This window comes from Alternaria incomplexa (assembly GCF_024043165.1).
Source record: "Alternaria incomplexa strain BMP 0042 chromosome Unknown scaffold_4, whole genome shotgun sequence".
Lineage (NCBI taxonomy): Eukaryota > Fungi > Ascomycota > Dothideomycetes > Pleosporales > Pleosporaceae > Alternaria > Alternaria incomplexa.
Genome location: NW_026249853.1, coordinates 914066 through 936214, shown reverse-complemented (window position 1 = coordinate 936214; position 22149 = coordinate 914066). Strand labels below are relative to the sequence as shown.

At 54.7% G+C, this 22149-nt stretch overlaps 7 protein-coding genes across 7 annotated transcripts; 3 read left to right on the top strand and 4 right to left on the bottom strand.

Moving 5' to 3' along the window:
• Nucleotides 1–1244: 1244 nt before the first annotated feature.
• Nucleotides 1245–3021, top strand: J4E90_003509 (uncharacterized protein; the record flags this gene model as incomplete). Its single annotated transcript, XM_051433078.1, has 4 exons — nt 1245–1412; nt 1554–1836; nt 1889–2627; nt 2679–3021. 4 exons carry the CDS (start codon nt 1245–1247, stop codon nt 3019–3021), a joined length of 1533 nt encoding a protein of 510 aa, XP_051292976.1.
• Nucleotides 3022–3808: 787 nt separating this feature from the next.
• Nucleotides 3809–4402, top strand: J4E90_003508 (uncharacterized protein; the record flags this gene model as incomplete). The annotated part of the gene is made up of 1 exon (XM_051433077.1): nt 3809–4402. One exon carries the CDS (start codon nt 3809–3811, stop codon nt 4400–4402), a length of 594 nt encoding a protein of 197 aa, XP_051292975.1.
• A 130-nt stretch (nt 4403–4532) lies between these two features.
• Nucleotides 4533–5890, bottom strand: J4E90_003507 (uncharacterized protein; the record flags this gene model as incomplete). Its single annotated transcript, XM_051433076.1, has 2 exons — nt 4533–5189; nt 5567–5890. 2 exons carry the CDS (start codon nt 5888–5890, stop codon nt 4533–4535), a joined length of 981 nt encoding a protein of 326 aa, XP_051292974.1.
• A 919-nt stretch (nt 5891–6809) lies between these two features.
• On the bottom strand, nt 6810–9359 carry J4E90_003506 (uncharacterized protein; the record flags this gene model as incomplete). Its single annotated transcript, XM_051433075.1, has 1 exon — nt 6810–9359. The coding sequence occupies one exon, from the start codon at nt 9357–9359 to the stop codon at nt 6810–6812; it is 2550 nt and encodes an 849-aa protein (XP_051292973.1).
• A 1067-nt stretch (nt 9360–10426) lies between these two features.
• J4E90_003505 (uncharacterized protein) lies at nt 10427–11348 on the bottom strand (the record flags this gene model as incomplete). The annotated part of the gene is made up of 2 exons (XM_051433074.1): nt 10427–10689; nt 10736–11348. 2 exons carry the CDS (start codon nt 11346–11348, stop codon nt 10427–10429), a joined length of 876 nt encoding a protein of 291 aa, XP_051292972.1.
• Nucleotides 11349–13056: 1708 nt separating this feature from the next.
• Nucleotides 13057–18652, top strand: J4E90_003504 (uncharacterized protein; the record flags this gene model as incomplete). The annotated part of the gene is made up of 3 exons (XM_051433073.1): nt 13057–18202; nt 18253–18402; nt 18456–18652. The coding sequence occupies 3 exons, from the start codon at nt 13057–13059 to the stop codon at nt 18650–18652; spliced, it is 5493 nt and encodes a 1830-aa protein (XP_051292971.1).
• A 709-nt stretch (nt 18653–19361) lies between these two features.
• Nucleotides 19362–21317, bottom strand: J4E90_003503 (uncharacterized protein; the record flags this gene model as incomplete). The annotated part of the gene is made up of 3 exons (XM_051433072.1): nt 19362–20092; nt 20151–20493; nt 20544–21317. The coding sequence occupies 3 exons, from the start codon at nt 21315–21317 to the stop codon at nt 19362–19364; spliced, it is 1848 nt and encodes a 615-aa protein (XP_051292970.1).
• Nucleotides 21318–22149: the final 832 nt, after the last annotated feature.

Here is a 22149-nt window from a genome sequence, read left to right as displayed (position 1 = left end):
TTGCTCACGTGGATCGTTCGGTCTTGTTATACACTCCCAAGACGCCGCGGGCCGCAACGTTGGTTATCGGTCCGAACTGGAAACACGATGGAGTCGATGGATACTGTGTACTGATTCAATCACCGATGGTTCCCCCGCAGAGATGCCGTGTTGGATCTCAATAGAATCGCGCACGGTGCTGTTGTTCGTGTTCTTCCTGCTCCCCGCTTGCCGCGCTTTCTCCGTTGTATGAGCGTTGGAGTTTTGGGTCGAAGGGAGGGTCGTCCGCCAAGGAATGGACCTCGACCATCCATCATTCCTTGTCACCTACATTGGCGAGGAGTTGAAGAGTATGTAAGGCTGTGGCCCCGCTTGCGTAAAGTTTAACTTTACTTCCACGGTACTCTGATCGCCAAATGGGAAGCAGCATGTGGTACATGGAGAGTGTATCTACTGCGCAGTTCGCTCGTCGAATACAAACACATTTGGGCGGTAAGATACTGCACATTCGATTTCGACGCTAAGGTAAACTCTCGGGTTGCTGTCCCGATCGAATGTCGTACTTAAGATCGCGTGCTCACATGCCATTTCGCGCGGCAGCTGCAGGACAAGCTCTGCGCGGCGTCAGCGGCGTCAGTGTTACTAACCTGTTTGGGCGACGCGCTGAGGCTTCGGACGCCTGAAGAAAGCATGGCAAAGCTTGAGGCTGGACGCAACTTCCCCTTCAATATCGACGAGCAACTTTGTGTTTGACAACCGCTGATTACCGTTAATTCTTTTAAGCGGCAATAGAACTTAATCCCGAACGCCACAGCATTCCAGAAAGCAAAGGACGCGTAACCCTGGATAGAGTTGTAGCCCCAACGGCTGTCTTGCTCGGTACCCAGATATTCCCGGCGGAAATGTGCACCTGCTTTATGGAGTAACAGCCGCGTCGTGGGCCTCCAAATCCTACGCCACAAGTATTGGGAAAAGCTTTCTTCCATTGTGAGTGGTCTGATGAGTGCGACAGGACAGCACCAAACCCGATGCGGGTTCGAGTGAGGGTGATCACAGGGTCTTTTGCAGTGAGTGCCACAACAGCCGTACCAGGGTTGCAAGCAAGCTCCAGCTCAAGTGAGAGCCGTTAAAGTTTGAGCGTTCCGCCTACGAAAGCTTATCTTCTACTCCAACGACGCTCTTGCTATCCTACTACGCTGGCAATCGTGACGCGACACCCTGCTTGATCGCATTCGCATTCTGGTTAAGCCCCACGCGACACTACAATGGCTTCCGCTGCGGAAACACAACCAGGCCTGTACAATGCGACTGACGCAAAAGGCGACATCGAACGTAGAGGCAGCGTCGCCAAGACAGAGAAAGGAAGGTGGGAAAGACTATGGCCCGTTATCGCATGCGGCGCGGGTCTTTTCAGCGATGGCTACCTCAATAATGTACGCAGAACACGACTCCAAGAAGCGACACCCAGACAATTCCCTATGCGACACCAACATTCCCCATCCCAAAGCGCCACCAAAATATCCGAGTCGAGATTTGAATTACGAGGATGCAAATGCTGATACAGGAATTCTTAGATAATCGGTCCAGTCAATACGATGCTCAAGACAATCTACCCAGACTCGTATGCGAATTCGTCCGCTCAAGCAAACGTCTCGAGTATTACTTTTGCAGGCACGGTCGTCGGCATGCTGTTCTTCGGGTATACATCAGATCACTTTTCGCGAAAGTGGTCGTTGTTCACCTCAACCATCATCATCATCCTATTCGCCATCTTGGGTACAGCGTCATACGGAGCTGGAGGTAGTCCAAGTGGACTGTTGACGGCGCTCGTTGTATACCGTTTCTTCCTCGGAATAGGTACGCCGGAATGCATTTATATCTTCCCGACAAACATACTGATTTGCAACAGGTATTGGCGGAGAGTATCCAGCAGGCAGCGTCGGCTGCGCAGAATCCACCGGCGAACTCAAGCAAGGCACTCGAAACAAGTGGTTCATCCTCTTTACGAACGTGCAGATTGACCTAGCATTTTTCATCAGCGCCATCGTCGCGACCGTCGTTGTCCTCGCTACGGGCGAAGACCATCTACGAGCCGCTTGGCGTATCTGCCTGGGCATCGGAATCATCCCACCTCTTTCGCTGCTATACCTCCGATTGAAGCTACAAGAGCCTGAGGCGTTCAAGCGCGAGTCGCTGGCCAAGGCGAAGACGCCATGGCTACTTATCATCAAGTACTACTGGTTCCGCCTCAGTATCGTCAGCATCATCTGGTTCATCTACGACTTCAGCGCGTACTCATTCGGAATCTACGCCACGTCCATCTTGGCCAATCTGCTAGGAGAGTCGGCACCACTGTGGAAGAGTCTGGCATGGAACATCCTCATCAATTTCTTCTACATGCCTGGTTGCCTTGCTGGTGCTTTTGTCGCGGATCTGCCCTCTATGGGCCCTAAGAAGACGCTGTTCATCGGAGTGACGTTACAAGGTATCATCGGCTTCATCATGGCTGGATGCTATCCTTGGTTGAACAAGCCTGAGAACGTTGCCGGCTTCGTCGTGGTGTATGGTGTTTTCCTTGCGCTGGGCGAGTTTGGACCAGGCGATAACATTGGTCTGGTTGCTTCCAAGACGTGCGCAACGGGTATACGGTATGTCACTTTATCGCATTCCTAAAGCTCCAGTTTCTAACTTTTAGACAGAGGACAGTATTACGGCATCGCCGCGGCCGTGGGCAAGATCGGTGCCTTTGCCGGCTCTTACGCTCTGGACGCACTTCAGAAAGCTGCAGGCGATGATGAAATCGCTGCGGGTCGTAATCCCTTCTTCGTGGCTTCCACTCTTGCCTTCGTCGCTGCTGGACTGGTATTGCTCCTTCCTCATATCGGCCAGGACACAATCGACCAGGAGGATATACGGTTCAGGGAGTACCTGACAGCGAATGGATATGATACTAGCAGCATGGGCTTGAAGAGTGCAGACGCAACGAGTACTGAGAGCGACGACAACGGCGTTGTGCCAGTTGAGCAGACATATGGGAAATAAGGTAGGTTCGGCGTGAAGAGGAGACAGTCGATAACGACGCCAGTTTTAGGCAGTAGGGATCTATTTTCATCCGAACACAACTCGCTACAAACCACCATCTCAAGATCACTACCGTCCTTTGCCAACAATCTGTATGCACACTCAAGAACGGGACAGCTCCAGAGCTCCAGAACCGTAAGTGCAAGCACGTGCTAGGACTACACGCTAGAACCTTCCGGCCTAGCGTATTCTCACACTACCGAGGCTATCTGCAAAGCCGGAGAACCTGGAAACTATTACAACCCACGTCACTAGCAGCTCCCCACCATGCACGACAGACGACAGATATACCATATCCCAGCCCACTTGATCCTCCCTGTGCCGCCTTAAACTGGGCATCGCGCGTAATACCATTATACAACGGATACATGGACGAGCCCATCTCACGTGCAATTGGGCACATTGCCCAGGTACCTCGGATCACTGTTCAACCAAAGCAGGCTTAGACACCTAGGCAAAGACATACCGAGCCTCTTCGGTAATATGGAACCAGATGGCCTGAGAGTGGAACAAGCCGTGGTATCCCCACACGAAGGAAGAGACTGCGTCTTCATGTGGACCCTAGTAAGCCTGAATGCGTGTAGTTGAGCCCATCGTCCGGGCACTCTGATTCGAAGGGGAAACAATACTAAAGACCAACGAGAGACCTTTTATTGACTGACTGACTGCAAAAGCAAGCAGTGACCTAACATCCTCACCTCATACACACAGATCCGTCATTCCGAACCTCGAATCCAGCTCACCCGTCATGTCTCCCGCAGCAGTAACCTCGACCCCTCCCAGCACAACCCCCCACACAAACGGGAAATCATCTACCAAACCCGTCATCACCCCTTCTTCGACGGCCACCGCTCAAATCCCCGCATGGGTCCAACCCGACCTCGCCCGTCTCCTCCGCGTAGAGCACAACCCCGGCTCCTTCACCTCGCGCTCCGTCTCCCTCGTCAACCTGCCCCCCGGCGCAGTCTTCGCACGCATCACAAACCCCACACCAGCAACCGTAGCCTACTCCTCCGTCCAAGCCTCGCGCGACCTACACATCGAGCTGAACTGCGACCTCGTCTATATAAACCACAGCTGCAAGCCCAGCCTAGTGTTTGACATGCAGCGCTGGGAAGTGAGGGTTTCTGAACAGGGAGAGGGGCTTAAGGAGGGGGATGAGCTCACGTTCTTTTATCCGAGTACCGAGTGGAGTATGGCTCAGCCTTTTGAGTGCTTGTGTAAGACGGAGGCGTGTGCGGGTGAGATTAAGGGCGCGAGGGATATGAGCAAGGAGGTTCTGGGCAGGTATTGGTTGAATAAGCATATTGAGGAGATGCTTGCTGAGAGGGATGGGCAGTAGGCTTGTTGATGGGAAGGAGGGTTGAAACAAAGAAGAGAATGGAGACAAGAATACTATGAATATCGATTTGAGAATTTATTACTTGTCGTACGGATTTCCCGCGCTTGCTTGTCGTACAACTCCGCCATCCTTACTTCCACCCCCTCAGTACCCGCCGAACATTCTCCACAGTCACCTCCGTGAAACCGTCTCCGAAAACCTTCCCATCTGTTATTTTTCCCTGCCACTTGTTCCCTTTCGCCCTGCTAGTATTAACATGATAGAGCACACCCTCAGTCTCATCCATCAGTACGTCAAAGCCGATACCGTTCTCCTCTTCCTCGCTATCACTATGGTCGTGTACCACGTAATACTCCCTTAACGCACGCTTCGTCCGCTCTGAAACATTGAGAGAAGGCCGTGAAGAGAATTCGTCTCTGAGGCGGTACAGCACTGCTTTGGAAGTGGAAAACGAGGTGCAGAGGCAGAGAGTGCGGAGAGTAGTGAAAACCACTCTTGTCTGAGTGATGACCCAGACTGTTGATGGGAAAGGGCTGAAGATTTCCTCGGTTGCAGTGGACGGGATGGGGCGTTTGAGGTTGGGAGTTGAGCATGAGTCTACTTCCGCTGTACATACAACCTCATCCTTTGGATCGTCCTCAGTAGATTTGCGCTCTTCTGGAGTCTGCGACATCGATGTTTTGTCCAGTGGTGCTTTCGGACGATCGTCTTCCCTGTGCTGCTCTGTTCCTAGTGGGCGTGAGAGTTCCATCTTCTCCAGTTCCTCCTCCAGGCGTTGAATGTTACCCTGTCCTTGGCGATGCGAAGACATGACTGAGATGGAGGCTAGGAATACCGGGTGTTTAGATACCGTCGTTGGCAGTAGGCCGCTGGTCGTAGTGCTGGTAGCAGGAGTAGGGGTTGATACCGTGCCGAAAAACTACAGGAATTTGAAGGGGAGGCGACTGATGGCGAGTGGTAAAGAGTGTTCCAATATCGAAAATCGTTCTACACATGCCTGCCGCCCAGATGACCAGCTCAGGAAGTACAACAGACACCACAGTCATCTGAGCACCAGCAAGACGTGATAAGATCATCTGTAAGCACTCTCCGGATGCGGCAAATCGACCTATTCCCCCATTAGCCAGCCCTTACACCCCTTCCCTCCCTACCAGATCAACATACCTCACTATACCTCCCCTGATAAGCCGTCGGCCTCCGATCATCCATCTCCACACTCCACACCTCGCCCTCATCCTCATCCTCCAACTTGCGATACCTCCCCTTCCTGCCCGGCAGAAAATTCAAACTCTTCTCCGCATCCATCTTGGCCGCTCTCTTCTTCCGGTCGCGCTTGTTCTTGCAGATGACGAGCGTGATGATGAGGCAGAACATGCCGACGGTAGCGAGGACGGAGAGAATGATGACGACGATGAAACCGCGTTTTTCGCCTGGGTTCTGGAAGATGGAGGAGTTGGTGTCTCGGGTGTGGAGGGAGGTGGGTGACATGGTGCGTGTGGTGTGGCGTGGTTGTGGTGAGGATATCTGGGTGGGATGGGATGGGACGAGGTTATGCTGTCGGTGTGTATTGAGGTTGTCTTCTGATATGGTCGCTACGAAAAGAAGGAACTGAAATAACAGGCTCACAATAGAGGAAGTCGCAATCCACCATATAAACACCCATCACCTCGCCGAAAGCACCGCCTACACAGCCGCCTCCTCACGACACCGCCTTGGTGGCCTCACCCTCTTCATGATCCCCCGCCAGGATGGCACTCCTCCCACTCTCCACCCGCACCGCCTTAAAATAGCGACGTGCGCAACCTCTCCTGCCAATCGCAATAGTCCAAGGTACGCATCGTTCAGGCGTGACGTGGCCGAGTGCGTGCTGCGTTTCCGTTCGTAAATTGGAATGTGCAAATGAGCACCGAATTGATGATAATTTCGTTGTCCGACTCATCGTTGTGTGAGTTGTGCGGCACAGCCGCGTGCCGGGGCAATGAGTCGTTAGGTTATAGGGGGCCTTGAACGCTCTGATCGTCGTGGGTGAGACGAGACGAGATGAGATGTGGGGGGCCTGGAGTCATTGTCAGCCTCGCTGAATCAGTGGTCATTTTGTATGTTGGAACTTTGACAACTACATAATTGAAGCCGGTGACGCTTATGTACTGTCTAATGGTCTCGAACAGAACAAGTTGAACGCGATGGATGGATACATGATTTGATAATGGTTCGCACCGAATTCTATGTACTGAACTGAATAACCATATTCAACGCCAGAAAATGCACAAGACCATGCTATGTACGACAACAAAAATCATTTTCATAACCCCACCTTCCCACCCGAACACCCTCATTACACGTATGCTCAATGAAAGAAGCAGGCCGAAGCCCCGACACAACATCCACCCCCTCTCACCATCCCCATCTACATCCTCCTATAATTCTCCGCCAGCCCCTCAAACTGATCCAGCCCCTCAACTCCATTACCAGGACAACTCCAATCGCGCTCATACGCCTTATCGGGCAGAATCCCCGCCTCGCGCCCCCGCCTATAACTCCACTGCGTGCTGCTCTCCGTCTCCCACGTCCAGTAAAACCAGCCCCAACCAGCTTCAAACGCATCCATTTGGCCAATCGCAAACTGGTACAGCCACTTCTTGTACTGATCGCTGTAATTCTTCGGGTCGGCATTGGCCTGGTCGCAAGAGCACTGCGACGATTCCAGCGGACACTGCGGCTTGAGGACAGCGCCGGATTTACCGTCTTGCGCCTGTAATGTGCCTTCCCAGCGTGTGCCTGTGTTGACGTTGTTGATGTATTGCGTGCAATCGGTGTCGGCCTGGGACCATTCTCCGCACATGGTAGGACCGAAACCGGTTTTCTTGTCCATGGAGCGCTTGCTTTGTTGGGTCCAGGCTTCGCAGGCGAAGTTGAGCTTGTCGCGGTGCTCGAGCTTGATTTGGTCCGTGTTGAAGATGACGTATTGATGCACGTCGAGGAGTAGGTTGTCGTTGCCTTGCAGCTTGCCTTGCCAGTTGTCGAGGCCCATGAAGCCGTCGCCGAAGACGATGATGCCTTCGATGCCGTCGGCGCGGATTTGGTCGATGGCTTTCTGTGTCCAGGCGACTACTTTTTCGGTGTCGAGCTCAACATTGCGGGGTTCGTTGACGAGACCGTACATGGTGACTACGTTCTTGTAGCGATCTTGGGCGAAGAAGACGGAGAGCTTGTGGTGGACGTCTAGGGTGCGTTGGCCGTTCTTGTCGCCGTCTGTGCCGTTCAGCCAGTTGATTTGGCCTTGACGACCAGAGTGGTTCCAGCCGTTTTGACTACCTGGTGCGCCGTGAAGATCAAGGTTGACGCGGAGCCCGTTTTGTCGACAGTACTCAATACCGCGGAGAAGGTAGCGCCATGCTACTTGCGGTACGTAAACGTCGTCGTCGTATGTCTCCACGATCCAGTAGCCGAATGGGAAGCGGACGTGATCCATACCAGCCTCCCTGATCTCCTGGAAAGTCTTCTTGTTGATGAATGTAGAGTAGTGCTTCTCCATAGTGTCTTTTGCCTTTGCAGGTCCGAGCTTGCTCAAGAACGTCCATTCGTCGACCACGTTGTCTTTGGACCCATATTGAGAGAAGTAAGACGGCGTAATGAAAGGCTCGAGGTTGAGCCAGCCACCGACGTTCACACCACGGATAGGTGTCTTGCCATACTCAAACGAGTCTGAGAGTTTAGGAACGGAAGGATTTGCTTGAACATCATCGTCCCAGGAGTCGTTGAGACCGATGACCGGGAGGCCTCCGACGAGTTTGTTGGTGTAGGTAACATTGAAGTCATCGGTATCGTACCATGCCCATGGGTCCAATATGCCACCTCGGTCCGCTTCTGGTACGCTGTTTCGGTCCTTCCCGGCCAGATTGTCGTTCTTTGGCCCCGATGAGGCGGCGGCGGATCCGCTCCCTGAGCTTTCGTCATCCTTGCCTCTGCTCGAGTGCAATGCAGCGACAGGTATGACGATAGCCAGGATGATCACAACGCAGACTATGGCGAATATTATGCGCTTTTTCTTCTTCTTTCGTGCCAGCTCCTCTTCTGTGTACACGGTTGGTGGACCACTGCCTGCACCTCCGCGCTTCTCCATCATGAACCGATATTCGGAATCGTCGTCGATGCCACCCTCTTCGGCCAGGGGTCCGCTGATCACGCGCCGCTTCTTCTGTTCTGTGCGGTGTTGCTTCTCTTGCCGTCTTCGTTCTCTCCGCTCGTCGGCTTCTGACGGTGTGTATTTGGACTCGTGTCTGCGTCTTCGTTCCTCCCGTTCATCGTCCGTGTATGCGCCTCTTTTCCTCTCAAGCTCATCGTCAGTCTGACTTTGCTTCAACGCAGCAGCCTTCCGTTTCTCCTCTCGCCGTTTCCTAGCTTTCTCCTCAAGCAATGCGGCATCGCTCTCTGCAGCGCGTCGTCTGGCTTCCTCCTCTTGCTGCTCTTTTCTCTTCTCCGCTCGCTCATGCTTTATCCGGTCCTTCTCCAGGTCTTTCTCCTTCTTCCTGACCTCTTTCAGGTATTCATCGTCGTAGTCGTAGGCCCCCCAGCCCCCAGCCTTCTTCGCATTGGTCTTGTCAAGCTTCGCTAGCGCATCGAGACTCAGAGGAGCTGAGCCTCGACTTCCCCTCCCACTTCCATCTGTCGTAGAATTGCGCCGCGATCCCCGAGCTTTGCGTGGCGCCGGGGATTCCTGCTCAGTGTCGCTTTGGTGTCTCGATCGCCGGGGCGGCTTTGGCAGTAGGTCGCCTGAAGAGTCTGTCGCCCTGTGTCCTTTTCGCCGTCTTCCTTCCCGATCGTAGACTGCATCCTCACCGCGGGATTCTCTCCTCCGCCGTCGCTCAGGATCTACGTCGCCATGTGATTCTCTGCGCCGTCTTCGTTCGTCGCCCTGCGGTCGTCTTCGCGACGCATTGCGCTCGCGGTCGCTCATCGAAAAGATCGGGTGGTCGTGATAAGTATACGTGCTTCAAGCGAAAGCGCGGTGTAGAAACGTGGGGCTGGGATGCACTTCACAAGATAGCTGCAAAAGCACGCAAATAACAAAAATGCGTTCAGTCGTGTCTGCCACCACCCGGGCGCATGTGAATATCGGTAGCGAATATGTATAATCGGCGGCTGGGCACATGCACGAGGTTGGGCTTGCTGGGATGCCGTGTCGTTGCTGGGGTGATGAGGTGTTGATGGCCTGGCCTGACGTGGCCGAGCGCTGGGCGCCACAAGCCGCTTGGATGGCCATCTTGGAACTGCGACAAACTTGGACACAGGACGCGGAATCGGTCCTGTGTGAAGGCTATTGATATTTGACAAGGCGGGTATCACAGACGACCAAGTTCTCAGCTCACACTTGGAGTACTTGGTAACGCAAAGCTGCGTATGCCTTGGTGGCTGTGTCACAAACACAAACAGAGTGCACAATACAACCTCTAGAGTACAATGGCATGTCACATACCACCCAGAACTTCCTTGAGAATGCCATCGCGTCATCACAGATTACCCAATCTCGACGAGACCGTTGAGTCCCTGCGCCCTGAGATCAACAACGGCAGGGAAGGAAGATGTGCCGCCAACTCGCTTCCGCGGATGACATCATAGCCCCTGTAATGATGAGCAAGCCTGCCCTTGGAGGCTTGGACCTCCACGCTCCGTTACTTGGTGCAATTCGTAAAGATTATCGTGCATTGTTGCATCTGCGTGTGGTATCATAGCTGGAAATATACAAAAACAATGCGCCAATGGTCATAGGGCTCGTCCTGACCCTTTACCCTTTTCAGCCAACCATGCCTGTGAAGGCCCACCCGTGCCTCTCTAATAAGCCGGTTTTGGGTGATCGTGACGATTTAATGAGAGTACCGCTCTACAACGCCAATTCAGTTTGCCACCCAGGGATGACGAACGTGCATTCCTTGCAGCATGCGGCGTGGCAGTCCTGTCGGAAGTAGTGGTACATGCAATTCTCGAAATGTGAAGGCTTCATAGCAGTTTCGTGGGTAAGGTTATTCAAGAAGCCGAAACACTTTGTGAGGACTCAGTAGCTTCGGAAGATGCTCCCTCTTTCCCCTTGTCTGCCACTTTCTTCTCGTCGTCGCTGTAGAGGCCGTGTTCGTAGATGTAGTCGACGACCTTGTCGGGGATGTAGTAGCGGATGCTCTTACCCCGCTTGCGGAAGAGCCGGATCTTGGTGGACGAGACGTCGTTCTGGATGAGTTGCGGGATCACGCGAATGTTCTCTCTCCACTGCTGGAGCTGTACGAGCGCATCGTCTGTAGCATGTTAGCGGTTGTAGGGTTCGTGTGTAGAGGAACGTACCAATATCAGTACCACTGCGCTCGAGGATAAAAGCACCGTAGTGACCCAAGATCCTGCTCAAATCCTCGCGAGCCCAGAGGCCGGGCGTGCTCATCGTCTGGATAAGGTCGGCGCCTGCGAGGAGCGCCACATGAATGCGTCGCTTTTCGCCATTCTCGCTCGCTATTCCTCCCATAACCTCGTTAAGCTCGTGGTCAAAGTGGTCGAGCACCTTGACAGTTGGAAGATACTCCTTGTGCAGCGGCTCCCACGGGTCAACACCGATCCAAGTCGAGCTGTCCTGTACGGCGATCCTCGTCATGTTGATCCTGTGCTGTGCGGAAGCCAGTCCGGCTTTCTTGTATGCGTCGCCGACAGGGCTGAAGAAGCCGCCAACAACTTCATAGTCGGTCTCGAACTCGCAATAGTCGGCCGCCTCTTCAAACATGCGCAAGTGTAGATTGGTCGGCGGAGAGAAGGAACCACATGATACGAGCACGAGGGGCTGCTTCTTGGGGTTTGACAGCGTCTTCTTCAATCTCTCCTTGGGAAATGTGTAGTTGGCGAGCGACATAGCCTCGGTGTTAGGGAGCCCGGCGTCGAGCAGGATGTCGCGGTTATCCGTCGAGGACATGGTAGCGACGGCGATTTTGCGTGGAGCGATGCGCGGGCGGATAGCGATGGATGACTTCGGAGGGGTGAGCGGGCGGCTATGTAGTGATGGGTTGCGGAGGTGACGGCGAGGTGGGGTTGCGGTCGCAGCTGGGATGTGCGCGACAAAACTAAAGGACCAAATCAATTGCCGGCGGAAGGGGAGCATTTATGAGTGAAAGGCTTACGAATACCGCGATAAACGGGGTCACCGGGAGACTACTACGAGACTAGGCGGTAGTGAGAAGTGAGTCGATAGGAGCCTGGTTATGACGCGGGGGCAGCGAGGCGATACCCGACGGACAGTGTTTTAGGCAGTGGGCGCGACAAAGCGGATGGTTGGACTGTGAGTGAGACGGATATAGGGAAGCAGATGCACAGGGTGAGCCGGCCGTGGAAGAGGGGGACATGTTGTACCATGCCCTTTTACACTTTCAAGGTTGCTTCTAGGCGGCCGTTTGGCACTGGAACGCGGGCGGCGGGGCTTTCCAGGGTCACGATTTTGCCTGCCCTGCGACCGCACATCTCGCCGTGCATGGTGCCATAACTCCATAACTCCGGCGCGCCACTCGCTCTGCGCCGCAAAACTTGAGACGCCTTTTGCATCCGAAGACTCGCCAAATGGCAAGCGAAGTCTGCAACTGCGCAGAGAGAAGTGGGCAGCTCACGTGCGCGTGGGTGTGTCGGCATTTCCCCGACCCCACAGGTACCAACTCTGTTTTGCAATTAGGCGTGAGCCGTGGGATCCATATGCTGAACAATCCGTGTGCTTGGCTGTGAAGAGGAAGGGATTGCTTGTCTTGGTACTGAGTAGCCCTGGCCGTGACAGAAGGCGCTAAAGATGGCTAGAAATGGCCTGATTGCTCGATGCGAAACCGCGGGAGCGACGTCGGAGGGCTGCGGCTAGCATAGCAGGAAGGAGCTAGATCTGTTCCCTTTGAAGCTGGCCTGGATTGCTAGATATTAGTAGAGAGTTGAACAAGACGTTGTGTAGTTAGTCCTCGACACCCCAATTGAAGCCATGCCGCGATGCTCTCATCTCAGCCTAGTCGGGCTGAATGGAATACCTCAATGGTCAGATAGGCTCCCTCACCTTGACAGATTTTTCACCGCAGTTATCGAACATAGGAAGAGAGAGTGCCAACTCATCGCCTCGGTGACCTCACCTCACTATTCTGCGGTGCTTCTGGCAGGCGCGGGCCAGCAGGTCGGAAGCGGCAACTGCGACTCGCTCTATCGATAACAACAGAGGCGCTAGGCAGGTCACGTAATTAGCTCCCTCTGGCATGCAGGTGGATATCGACGTCCAGTATTCGCCAGCGCCAGGACAGTATTACCATCTCTTTCTATTACCCATCGCACGGCCAGAGCAGCTCTCTCGTTTGCTCTGTTTGCTGAGACCCGCCACACTCGCCGCCGCTACCGATCCCCGTGTGTTTGCACCTACCGCACTCGCTTGAGCACACGCCTAATGGCGCGTCCTTGATGGCCTCCAGAGGACCTCGTGAAAGGTAAATACCTTCCCACCCGACCCTTGGCTGCTGCAGCACTCTGCACCCCGCGGTTCAACACCACACGCTGCTGCGGTCCTCAACCAAGTCTCACTCTGCTCTGCCCCCACAGAAGTGCTGCACCCACCGGGGCCACAGTCTGCGCGCATCTCGATTTCACAAGCCTGTAGTCAGAATCTCATGTCGTCCAGAGTCACTCGCTCGCAAAGGCGCCAATCCGCCAACACCAACGACACCTCGCCGCCCGCTGCTCCCCCGACCGCAACGCAACCGCCGCCCGCCCCAGCGTCCCGCAAGCGGAAGACGTCAGCGCGCGACCCCAGCCCCGACCCAGCAGACAACCCAGAGTCTACTCCCAAACGCCGCGCTACCAAGACCAAGAAGGCCAAAGGCAAAGCCGCCATGTCTTCGTCTGGGTCTGTGCCAATTGCCCCAGCCGGCGAGCAAGCGCTGACCGAAGACAGCCCACCATCAGATCCTATCGACGAGAAGTCGACGCCACAGCCCTCGAAGCGATCCAAGAGCGGCCGCAAGACCAAGCCCTCAAACGCCGCGCCCGACGCCGATAGCCCCTCCACGTCCCGCCGAAGCTCGCGCAAATCGAACAAGGCCGAGGACGACACGACCATGGACGATGCTCCTGTAAACAAGCCCGAAGAGGAAACGCGCCAGTCTGGCGAAGACCATACCAGCGATGACGAGAACGGCGACGATCACGGAGAGCGATACGATGAGGAAGACGACGACGATGACGACGATCCCTTCACCAGCGGCTTCCTGGGACGCAACTCACACAGCCTGTCCGCGCTGAGGCAGCTCACCGGCATGATGGCAGGTACCACACAGCGTCTGCGGGGCATTCTGGACCAGCTGCGATCGCCAGACATGTCTATACAGCTGATTGCGCTGCAAGAGCTGTCCGAAGTGCTCCTCATCTCCACGGAAGACAACCTGGCCGGCCACTTTTCCCCCGATGCCTACGTCAAGGAACTGGTCAAGCTCATGCAGCCGAACGAGTTCACAATGGAAGAGAACCCGGAGCTTATGTTGCTCGCCTGCCGATGCTTGGCCAACCTGATGGAAGCCCTGCCTCAAGCCACCGCCAATGTCGTTTACGGTGGAGCCGTGCCCGTCCTTTGCTCCAAGCTGCTCGAGATCAACTTCATCGATCTGGCCGAACAGTGTCTGAGCACGCTGGAAAAGATTTCAGTTGAGTTTCCGGGAGTTATTGTACGGGAAGGCGGTCTTACAGCGTGCTTGACCTTCCTCGACTTCTTCGCCACAAGCACACAGCGTGTAGCCGTCACAACCGCAGCCAACTGCTGTCGGAACATCCCAGAGGATTCCTTCCCGGTCGTGCGCGATGTTATGCCTATCCTTGAGAATATTCTGAACAACAACGATCAAAAGGTTGTAGAGCAGGGCTGCATCTGTGTCTCTAGGATCGTCCAGAGCTTCCGGCAACAGGAGAGCAAGCTGGAGGAGCTGGTCAGCCCAGGTCTTCTCAAAGCTATCCTGCGACTTCTGCTCCCGGGCAGCACCAATCTCATTGGACCTAGCATCCACACTATGTTCCTGCAGGTTCTGGCGTACACCGCCAAGGCAAGCCCGCGTCTATCAGCTGAGCTGTTGAAGATGAACGTGGTCGATACTCTGTACCAGATCCTAACTGGTGTTTCACCTCCTAGTGGCACTGAGGACGTCGCAGCTAAAATTGACTCTGTCGTCATCATGCAAGCCTTGATTCACCGGCCCAAAGATCAGGTGTTCGAGACGTTGAATGTTATCTGCGAACTGCTGCCCGATGTCCCGACCGAGGGCCTGATGTACCTTGACGATCTCTTCGATGCCGGCTACCCAGGCGACGACCTTCTTCCACTCTCTTCCACTAACAAGAAGACCACCAATGAGAAACGCGTCGAGCTGTTGGAAGATTGCAAGGCAGAGGTTAAGCGCTTCGCCGTGATCCTTCTGCCTACTCTGACAGACGCTTACTCAAGTACTGTCAACCTCAGCGTACGCCAGAAAGTGCTTACCGCTCATCTCAAGATGTTGTCAAATCTGGACACCGATATCCTAGAGGAAGCTCTACGGCCAGTACCCTATGCTTCGCATCTAGCATCGATCTTTACGCAGCAGGACCACCCATCTTTGGTCACATACGCGTTACAGGCTGCCGAGCTATTGCTTAAGCGGCTGGAGCCCATCTACCGGTACCAATTCTATCGCGAAGGTGTCATATCCGAGATCTCACAGTTGGCGAACCGTCCCTGCAAATCTTTGGAAACCAAGGCCAAGGATCCCAAGTCAGCAGTAGAGACAGAGGCTGCAGCTGACTCAGGTGCTAGCACCGTCTCTACTGCCGAACAAGACGCTGAGCGGGAACCTGCCCAGTCGAGCGACGGTGTCGACGTGGAAATGCAGTCCGACGATGGCGAGGACGTGGATCCTGACGATGAACCAAATGAAAGCAGCCAGAACCGAGACGAGGACGATGAGTCGGATTCTTCGTCGTCCTCTGACCAGCGGGAGCCACTACCGATGCCCGACGTCGAAGACATCATCACGCTCCGTGCTAAGAAGTTCATCGACGTTCACGAGAAGGAATCTAATAATCCTATACGCGAAAAGGCGTCTGCGGTCCTGGAGGACTTGAAATCGCTTGCTGGTGAAATTAAGACGTGCGTTGCTGATGGTGCCACAAGGGACTGTATGAGCTTGTTCACTAGACTGGCATCTTACTTCGAAGGCGATGCGTTGGAAAGCATCACAAGCTACGAGCTCAAGACATCGAAGATTGTGGAAGTGCTCTTGGAGCTGTTCTCGATGTCTACGTCTGACAAGAAGGTCGACCCTAGGCCTATCTTCTTGGAAGCCTTCATGGGAGGTAGCGGCCAGAGCAAGATCAAGACCGCGAGCACTGCGTCTCCAGCTACGCCTTTCATCGTATTGGTCCATAAGCTGCAAGATCTGCTGAGCAGGTCTGAACACTTCGACGTGATTACTGTTCATCAAAATATGTACGACAGCCGAGGAAGCGCAACTTCCATGCTGGCTAAGCAATTGAGGCTGAAGCTTGTCGCCGATGACGATTCAGGAATTCCTAAGACGTACCGCAATATCATGGTGTCTATTCACGCCATTGCTACATTCAAAGCCCTGGACGACTACCTTCGACCCCGCATCAGCCTGGCAGATAGGCCACGCCCGGCTAAGATTCGCGACCAGTTCCCATCTCGGGATCAATTTGAGGCCATGTATGCTCAAGCTGTTTCGGAAGGACGCGCGCCGCCACCACCCCACACCCCTTCAGATTCGTCACACCGGGCTTCAAAGAAGTCTTCGCGATCCAAGGCAGCCCCGACCGACGCATCCCAGCCAGGACCGAGCTCCGCCACACGAGAGAAGTCTCGTCGATCGAGTAGGCGTCAACAGGCGCAGCTTCCTCCACCCCCGCCACCACCTCCAGCCAAGCCTCACTCGAACAGCAGCCAAAATCAAGTTGAATGTGCTGACGAGGCGCAGCTCTCCGACCAAGATTCCATGGATGACGAGAGCGCCTTGAATGCCATCGTCGATGATCTTGAGGATGAGCTGGATGAGGATATGCCAGATCCATCGGCTGTCAGTGTCGAAGTCGCATCGACAGGGCAAGCCACGGCTCGTGAGGAGGACGGCACGCGGATTGCTACACCCGTACAAAACACACCGCTGGCAAAGCCACCTTCCGAAAACCGAACTCCAACGTCACGTCTATCTGCCTTATTACAGAGCTCGGCTGCCATGCGTCAGACTCTAGGTGGGGCGGGCGCTCTGTCATATGCTGGCGCTGTACAATCGACCCCTCAAGACTGGCATATCGAATTCAGCGTGAACGACCAGCCGCTCTCAAATGAGACAACAATCTACCGCGCTGTGCACTTTAGCCAGGCGCAACCAGCGGATGGATCACATCGCTCGGTTTGGAACGGTATTCATACTATCAAGTTCAAGCGGGTGCAGGGCCCTCCACCAAGCGAGCCTAGCTCCTTGACACCACCGCCAGAGTCGCGTTCGGACGTTTCGGGTATGCCAGCCTCACTTGATCAACACCCTGTGACATCTGGTATTTTGCGATTACTCAGCATACTTCACGGGCTGAACTCGCACCTTGACGACATCCTACTGGCGAATAAGGAACAGGTCAAACTGAATGCTGAGCCGCTTTCGCAATTCGTGAACACGAAGCTCACAGCCAAACTCAACCGTCAGTTAGAAGAGCCTCTCGTTGTAGCTAGCAACTGCCTTCCTAGTTGGAGCGAGGATCTCGCTCGGTTCTATCCATTCCTTTTCCCGTTCGAGACACGCCACCTCTTCCTACAGTCTACCTCGTTCGGCTACTCTAGGTCGATGACGCGATGGCAGAACTCGCAGCCCACAAGCGACTCACGGGACAGCCGTCATAGGGATGAGCGGCCGTTCTTAGGTAGACTTCAACGCCAGAAAGTTCGCATTTCTAGGTCCCGAATCTTGGAGTCCGCCATGAAAGTCATGCAACTGTATGGTCATTCGGCTAGTGTCCTGGAGGTCGAGTACTTTGAGGAAGTTGGAACTGGTTTGGGACCGACGTTGGAATTCTACTCCACCGTATCTCGCGAGTTCTCAAAGAAGAAGCTGAAGCTTTGGCGAGAGAATGAGTCCAGCGATCAGGACGAATATGCTTTCGGCAAGCGAGGACTGTACCCCGCTCCCATGAGCACCGAAGAAGCAAGCACTGAGAATGGAGAGAAGCGTCTCGAGCTGTTCAAGATTCTGGGCAAATTCGTCGCTCGCTCTATGCTGGACTCTCGCATTATCGACGTGTCCTTCAACCCAACCTTCTTCCGCATCAGTGACGGTTCCAGCGCAGCAGTGGCACCATCTCTTGGAGCAATCAAGGCTGTCGATGAAGACCTGGCCAAGTCATTGGTTCTGCTCAAGCAATTTGCCGATGCAAAGAAGAAGGTTGACGATGACAATCTGAGCGCAGCCGCAAAAGCGGCGGCCCTGAACGACATTGTCATCCAGGATTGCCGGGTGGAAGACCTAGCTCTCGACTTCACACTTCCTGGTTATGGTTCGATCGAGCTTATTCCGAACGGTGCGGATACGTCCGTTACGATTGAGAACGTCGACACGTATGTAGAGAAGGTCATCGACTTCACCCTTGGCTCTGGTGTCCAGCGTCAGGCAGATGCCTTCCGTGCCGGCTTCACAGAGGTCTTCCCATACTCTGCTCTTAAGGCATTTACCCCAGATGAGTTGGTCATGTTATTCGGTCGGACCGATGAGGATTGGTCGCTTGAGAGTAAGTTTAAAACATCCACCACTTCAGTACCGTTACTAACCACGTCACAGCTCTTATGGATTCCATCAAAGCAGACCACGGCTACAATCTCGACAGCAAGAGCGTACGCAACTTGCTTGCCACCATGAGCGAGTTCGATGCGCAGGAGCGTAGGGACTTCTTGCAGTTCATCACCGGCAGCCCCAAGCTACCAATTGGAGGTAAGTTTTATCGTTCACTGTATACCAAACCCTGTTTACTAATACATCTCCAGGCTTCAAGGCTCTCACACCAATGTTCACGGTCGTTTGCAAGCCCAGCGAGCCACCCTACTCATCCGATGATTACCTCCCTTCCGTCATGACATGCGTCAACTACCTCAAGATGCCCGACTACAGCACCGTCGATATCCTACGGGAGAAGCTCAGCGTAGCCATCCGCGAAGGTCAAGGCGCCTTCCATCTTTCCTAGATTGTTCACCCGGTGGTGCAGTGAAGATGATTGAGTGAGTGGAGGACTGGCAGGAGAGAATATGGATACCCAGGGGTCTGTTTCCTTGTTGGGAGGCGTCAGACGCGTTATCCCACTCTCTATACGTGCTATAGATTCAACGCCTTTATTTAACGACACTATTTGTGTGGGCTTAGTATGCATTGCAAAGGTTCGGCTTCTGGGAAGCGGCGTTCTGAGTAAGGGACTTAGTAGTTAGTTTGCGCAATCCGATATCTTTTAGAATTGCACGAGAATCTATCGTGGTGCCTGTGATTTGTCCTAGTGCTGGTAACAAAGTCTGCCAATTGTCCGCTCTACTTACTATGGGCTGTGGAATCTCGCACTTCGAAGGCAGCAGATGTCTAGAGTAAGTGAGAAGGCAAAAGACCTCAACGTTAACTGCTCACCGTCTTGATCACCATCGAAAGACTAAAACGATGATCAAAGATTGCTATCAAATCATCCGCTAAGAACACATACGTTCGCGTGAAATAAATTTTATTATCCGATAAATGATCGTGAGTCTCCAAGTCCTAATCCCAGTCATGTCCACATCTAAATCCAAATTCAATCTCGTCCCTATCATTACACATCCAGTCCAGGCTTGCCATACCGACAAACCATCTACTTATTCATTCATCCCTACACCATTGCTTTCTTGCATGTGCTAGATAGTCGCTGGAGCGATCTAGTCCTCCTCCTGAGAGTCAGCGAGAGCAGAGTCGGCGTTGCCAGACGAAGCGCCCTTGCCACCTGAGGCCTTTCCGTTGCCAGATGCAGATGCGGCGGAGGCGCCGTTAGAAGCGCTGTTTGCACCTGTGCCCTTGGTGCCAGATGTGCTAGTAGATCCAGACGCACCGGTAGAAGCACCGGTAGAGCCGGAAGAACCAGTAGCACCAGTAGCACCAGTAGCGCCAGTAAGAGCGCCAGAGGCACCGTTTCCAGTTGCTGCACCAGCTCCGGTAGCTGAACCGGCTGAGCCTGCGGCACCGGCACCTGTAGCTCCAGTTCCGGTAAGGCCAGCTCCTGCGGCGCCACCAGCAGTGGGGCTGTTTCCACCGGCAAGAGGACCGTTGGCACCGGCAGCGGGAGCAGCGCCACCGGCAGTGGGAGGAGTGGGAGGAGTAGCTCCGATGCCTGCGCCACCAGCGGTAGGGGGAGTAGGAGGAGTTGCTCCGGTTCCCGCGCCGCCAGCAGTGGGAGGAGTAGGAGGAGTGGCTCCATTGGCAGGGGGAGCAGGGGGAGCGGCAATGCCACCAGAAGTGAGAGGTGCGGGAGGAGTCGCTCCGTTAGGACCAGGGGCGGCACCACCGGCAGTGGGAGGAGTGGGGGGAGTAGCTCCAGCTGCTCCAGTACCCGCGCCACCAGCGGTAGGAGGAGTTGGGGGAGTGGCGGCTCCGGCACCTTGTTGACCACGGCCTGCGCCTGATGTATGTCAGTGTCTACAATTGGAACCTTGTTGCTTGATATCACTTACCGGCTCCCTGTTGACCGTTGGCAGCTCCATTGCCTTGTCCCCTGCCAGCTCCAGCACCAGTTGCTCCAGTACCAGTAGCGCCGTTGGCAGTGGCTCCAGCACCAGCTGCTCCATTACCAGCTCCTTTGCTAGCGCCAGTACCAGTCGCTCCAGTACCAGTCGCTCCAGTACCAGTAGCTCCAGTTCCAGTGGCTCCGTTGGCAGTAGCTCCAGTGCCAGTGGCACCGTTGGCATTTGCTCCGGCACCAGCAGCTCCGTTCAAGTTGCCAGCTCCCTTGCCAGCCTTGCCAGTACCAGCGGCGGTAGCGCCTCCTGCCGCAGCAGTGCCGTTGTTTGCAGCGCCCTGGATTAAGTCAGCTTCGGGAATGTAGTCCAAGACGAGAGAGTACTTACGGTAAGAGTACCAGCACCAGCAGCACCAGCAGCACCAGCAGCTCCGGCACCCTTCTGGCCCTTCGCAGCGCTGGCGGCAGCACTAGTCGCAGGTGCCTTGGGGGTAGTAGCAGCGGCACCGCCCGCCTTTCCGCCAGCAGCTCCACCACCGATACCGAGACCGCTGAGAAGGTCGCCGATACCACCAGCACCGCCAGCGGCACCCGCCGCACCCTTTGCGCCGCCTGCGCCACCTGCACCGCCAGTCAAACCAGCGAGGAGCTGATCAAGTTGACGCTTGGCGAGACCAGGGAAAAGGGCAGCGAGACCTCCTGCACCTCCTGCGCCACCTGCACCACCTCCTAGAGCACCAAGTCCACCAAGGGCACCGAGACCGCCGGCTCCAGCTCCAGCTCCTGCGCCACCAGCTCCAGCACCAGTGAGAGCGCCGAGACCTCCAGCACCACCAGCCAAAGCACTCAGGCCTCCAGCACCACCGGCACCACCTCCCAGAGCACCGAGTCCACCAAGGGCACCAAGGCCTCCTGCTCCGGCACCTGCACCTGCCGCTCCACCGCCAAGGCCACCGAGGAGCGCGTCAAGTGTACGCTTGTTCTTAACCTTCTCGGAAGAGAGCTTGCGGACAGTAGCGACGTAGTGTGCAGGCATCCTCTGGCCACCAGTAGTGTCAACCCATCGCTTAGCCATAGCAGTGTGATCGCAAGGTTCCTGAGCCGGAGCCGCAACAGCGGTCGCCGCCAAGGAGGCGATAAGGATGGAGGAGTCGAACTTCATGTTGGCGGATAGAAAGGATGTGTAGGAGGATTAAAGATCAGCTGCCCGGCAGTGATGTAAGTAGAGAACGTGTAAAGATAAAAGCCGACTAGCAGCGATATATACAAGGAAGAATGATTGAATAGAAGTAGAGAAGAAGACTGAGTAAGCTGGATGAGTATCGAACTGATGAATAGTAATACTGCATGGAAAGACCTTCTCTATATATCATGCCCTCCATGGGGAACGGCCCGATGGGGTGGAGCATGTCCCGTATCAAACGGTGCATGCGTTCTAGCCTTTTCTTCGAACGTTTTGTCGATCGTCATGGTAGCTACGCTGTAGCATAGCGTGCGCGAAGACGCACATGCCTTTAGGCTGTTGTGCTGTTGCGCGGGCATGTGTCGTTTGGTACTGCAACGGGCGGAGGCGAAACACTGGTCGTGTAGCTGGTTCCGCATGCTATACGCAAAACATAATTGCTTGTTCGGTGGACGACTCGTAGCTTAGGCACGAAGTGTACCTTGGCGTCGCGTGCAATCGCTGGGGAAGCGCTTGACCTTGTAAATTCCTAATTCAAATCATATCGCGATGCCTTCCTCGCGCTGTCAGTGAGCCGTAATAGACGTGACAGCATATGATATCCAGATTTCTATTCTTTGTCAATCGTCGACGCGTCTTCCGAGTGATGGTGTCGCTGGTTCCGTCGCAGCACCCGTGAAACGACAGCTTGGCGCGTTAAGTGTCGGCTAAGTACGCGTGTTTTGGTTTCGAAACTAAGGCAGATCGTGAGTGCAGCCTTACGACTGGAACAGTGGATGTACGAGAGCGCCTTTGACAGGTCCCGGAGGTT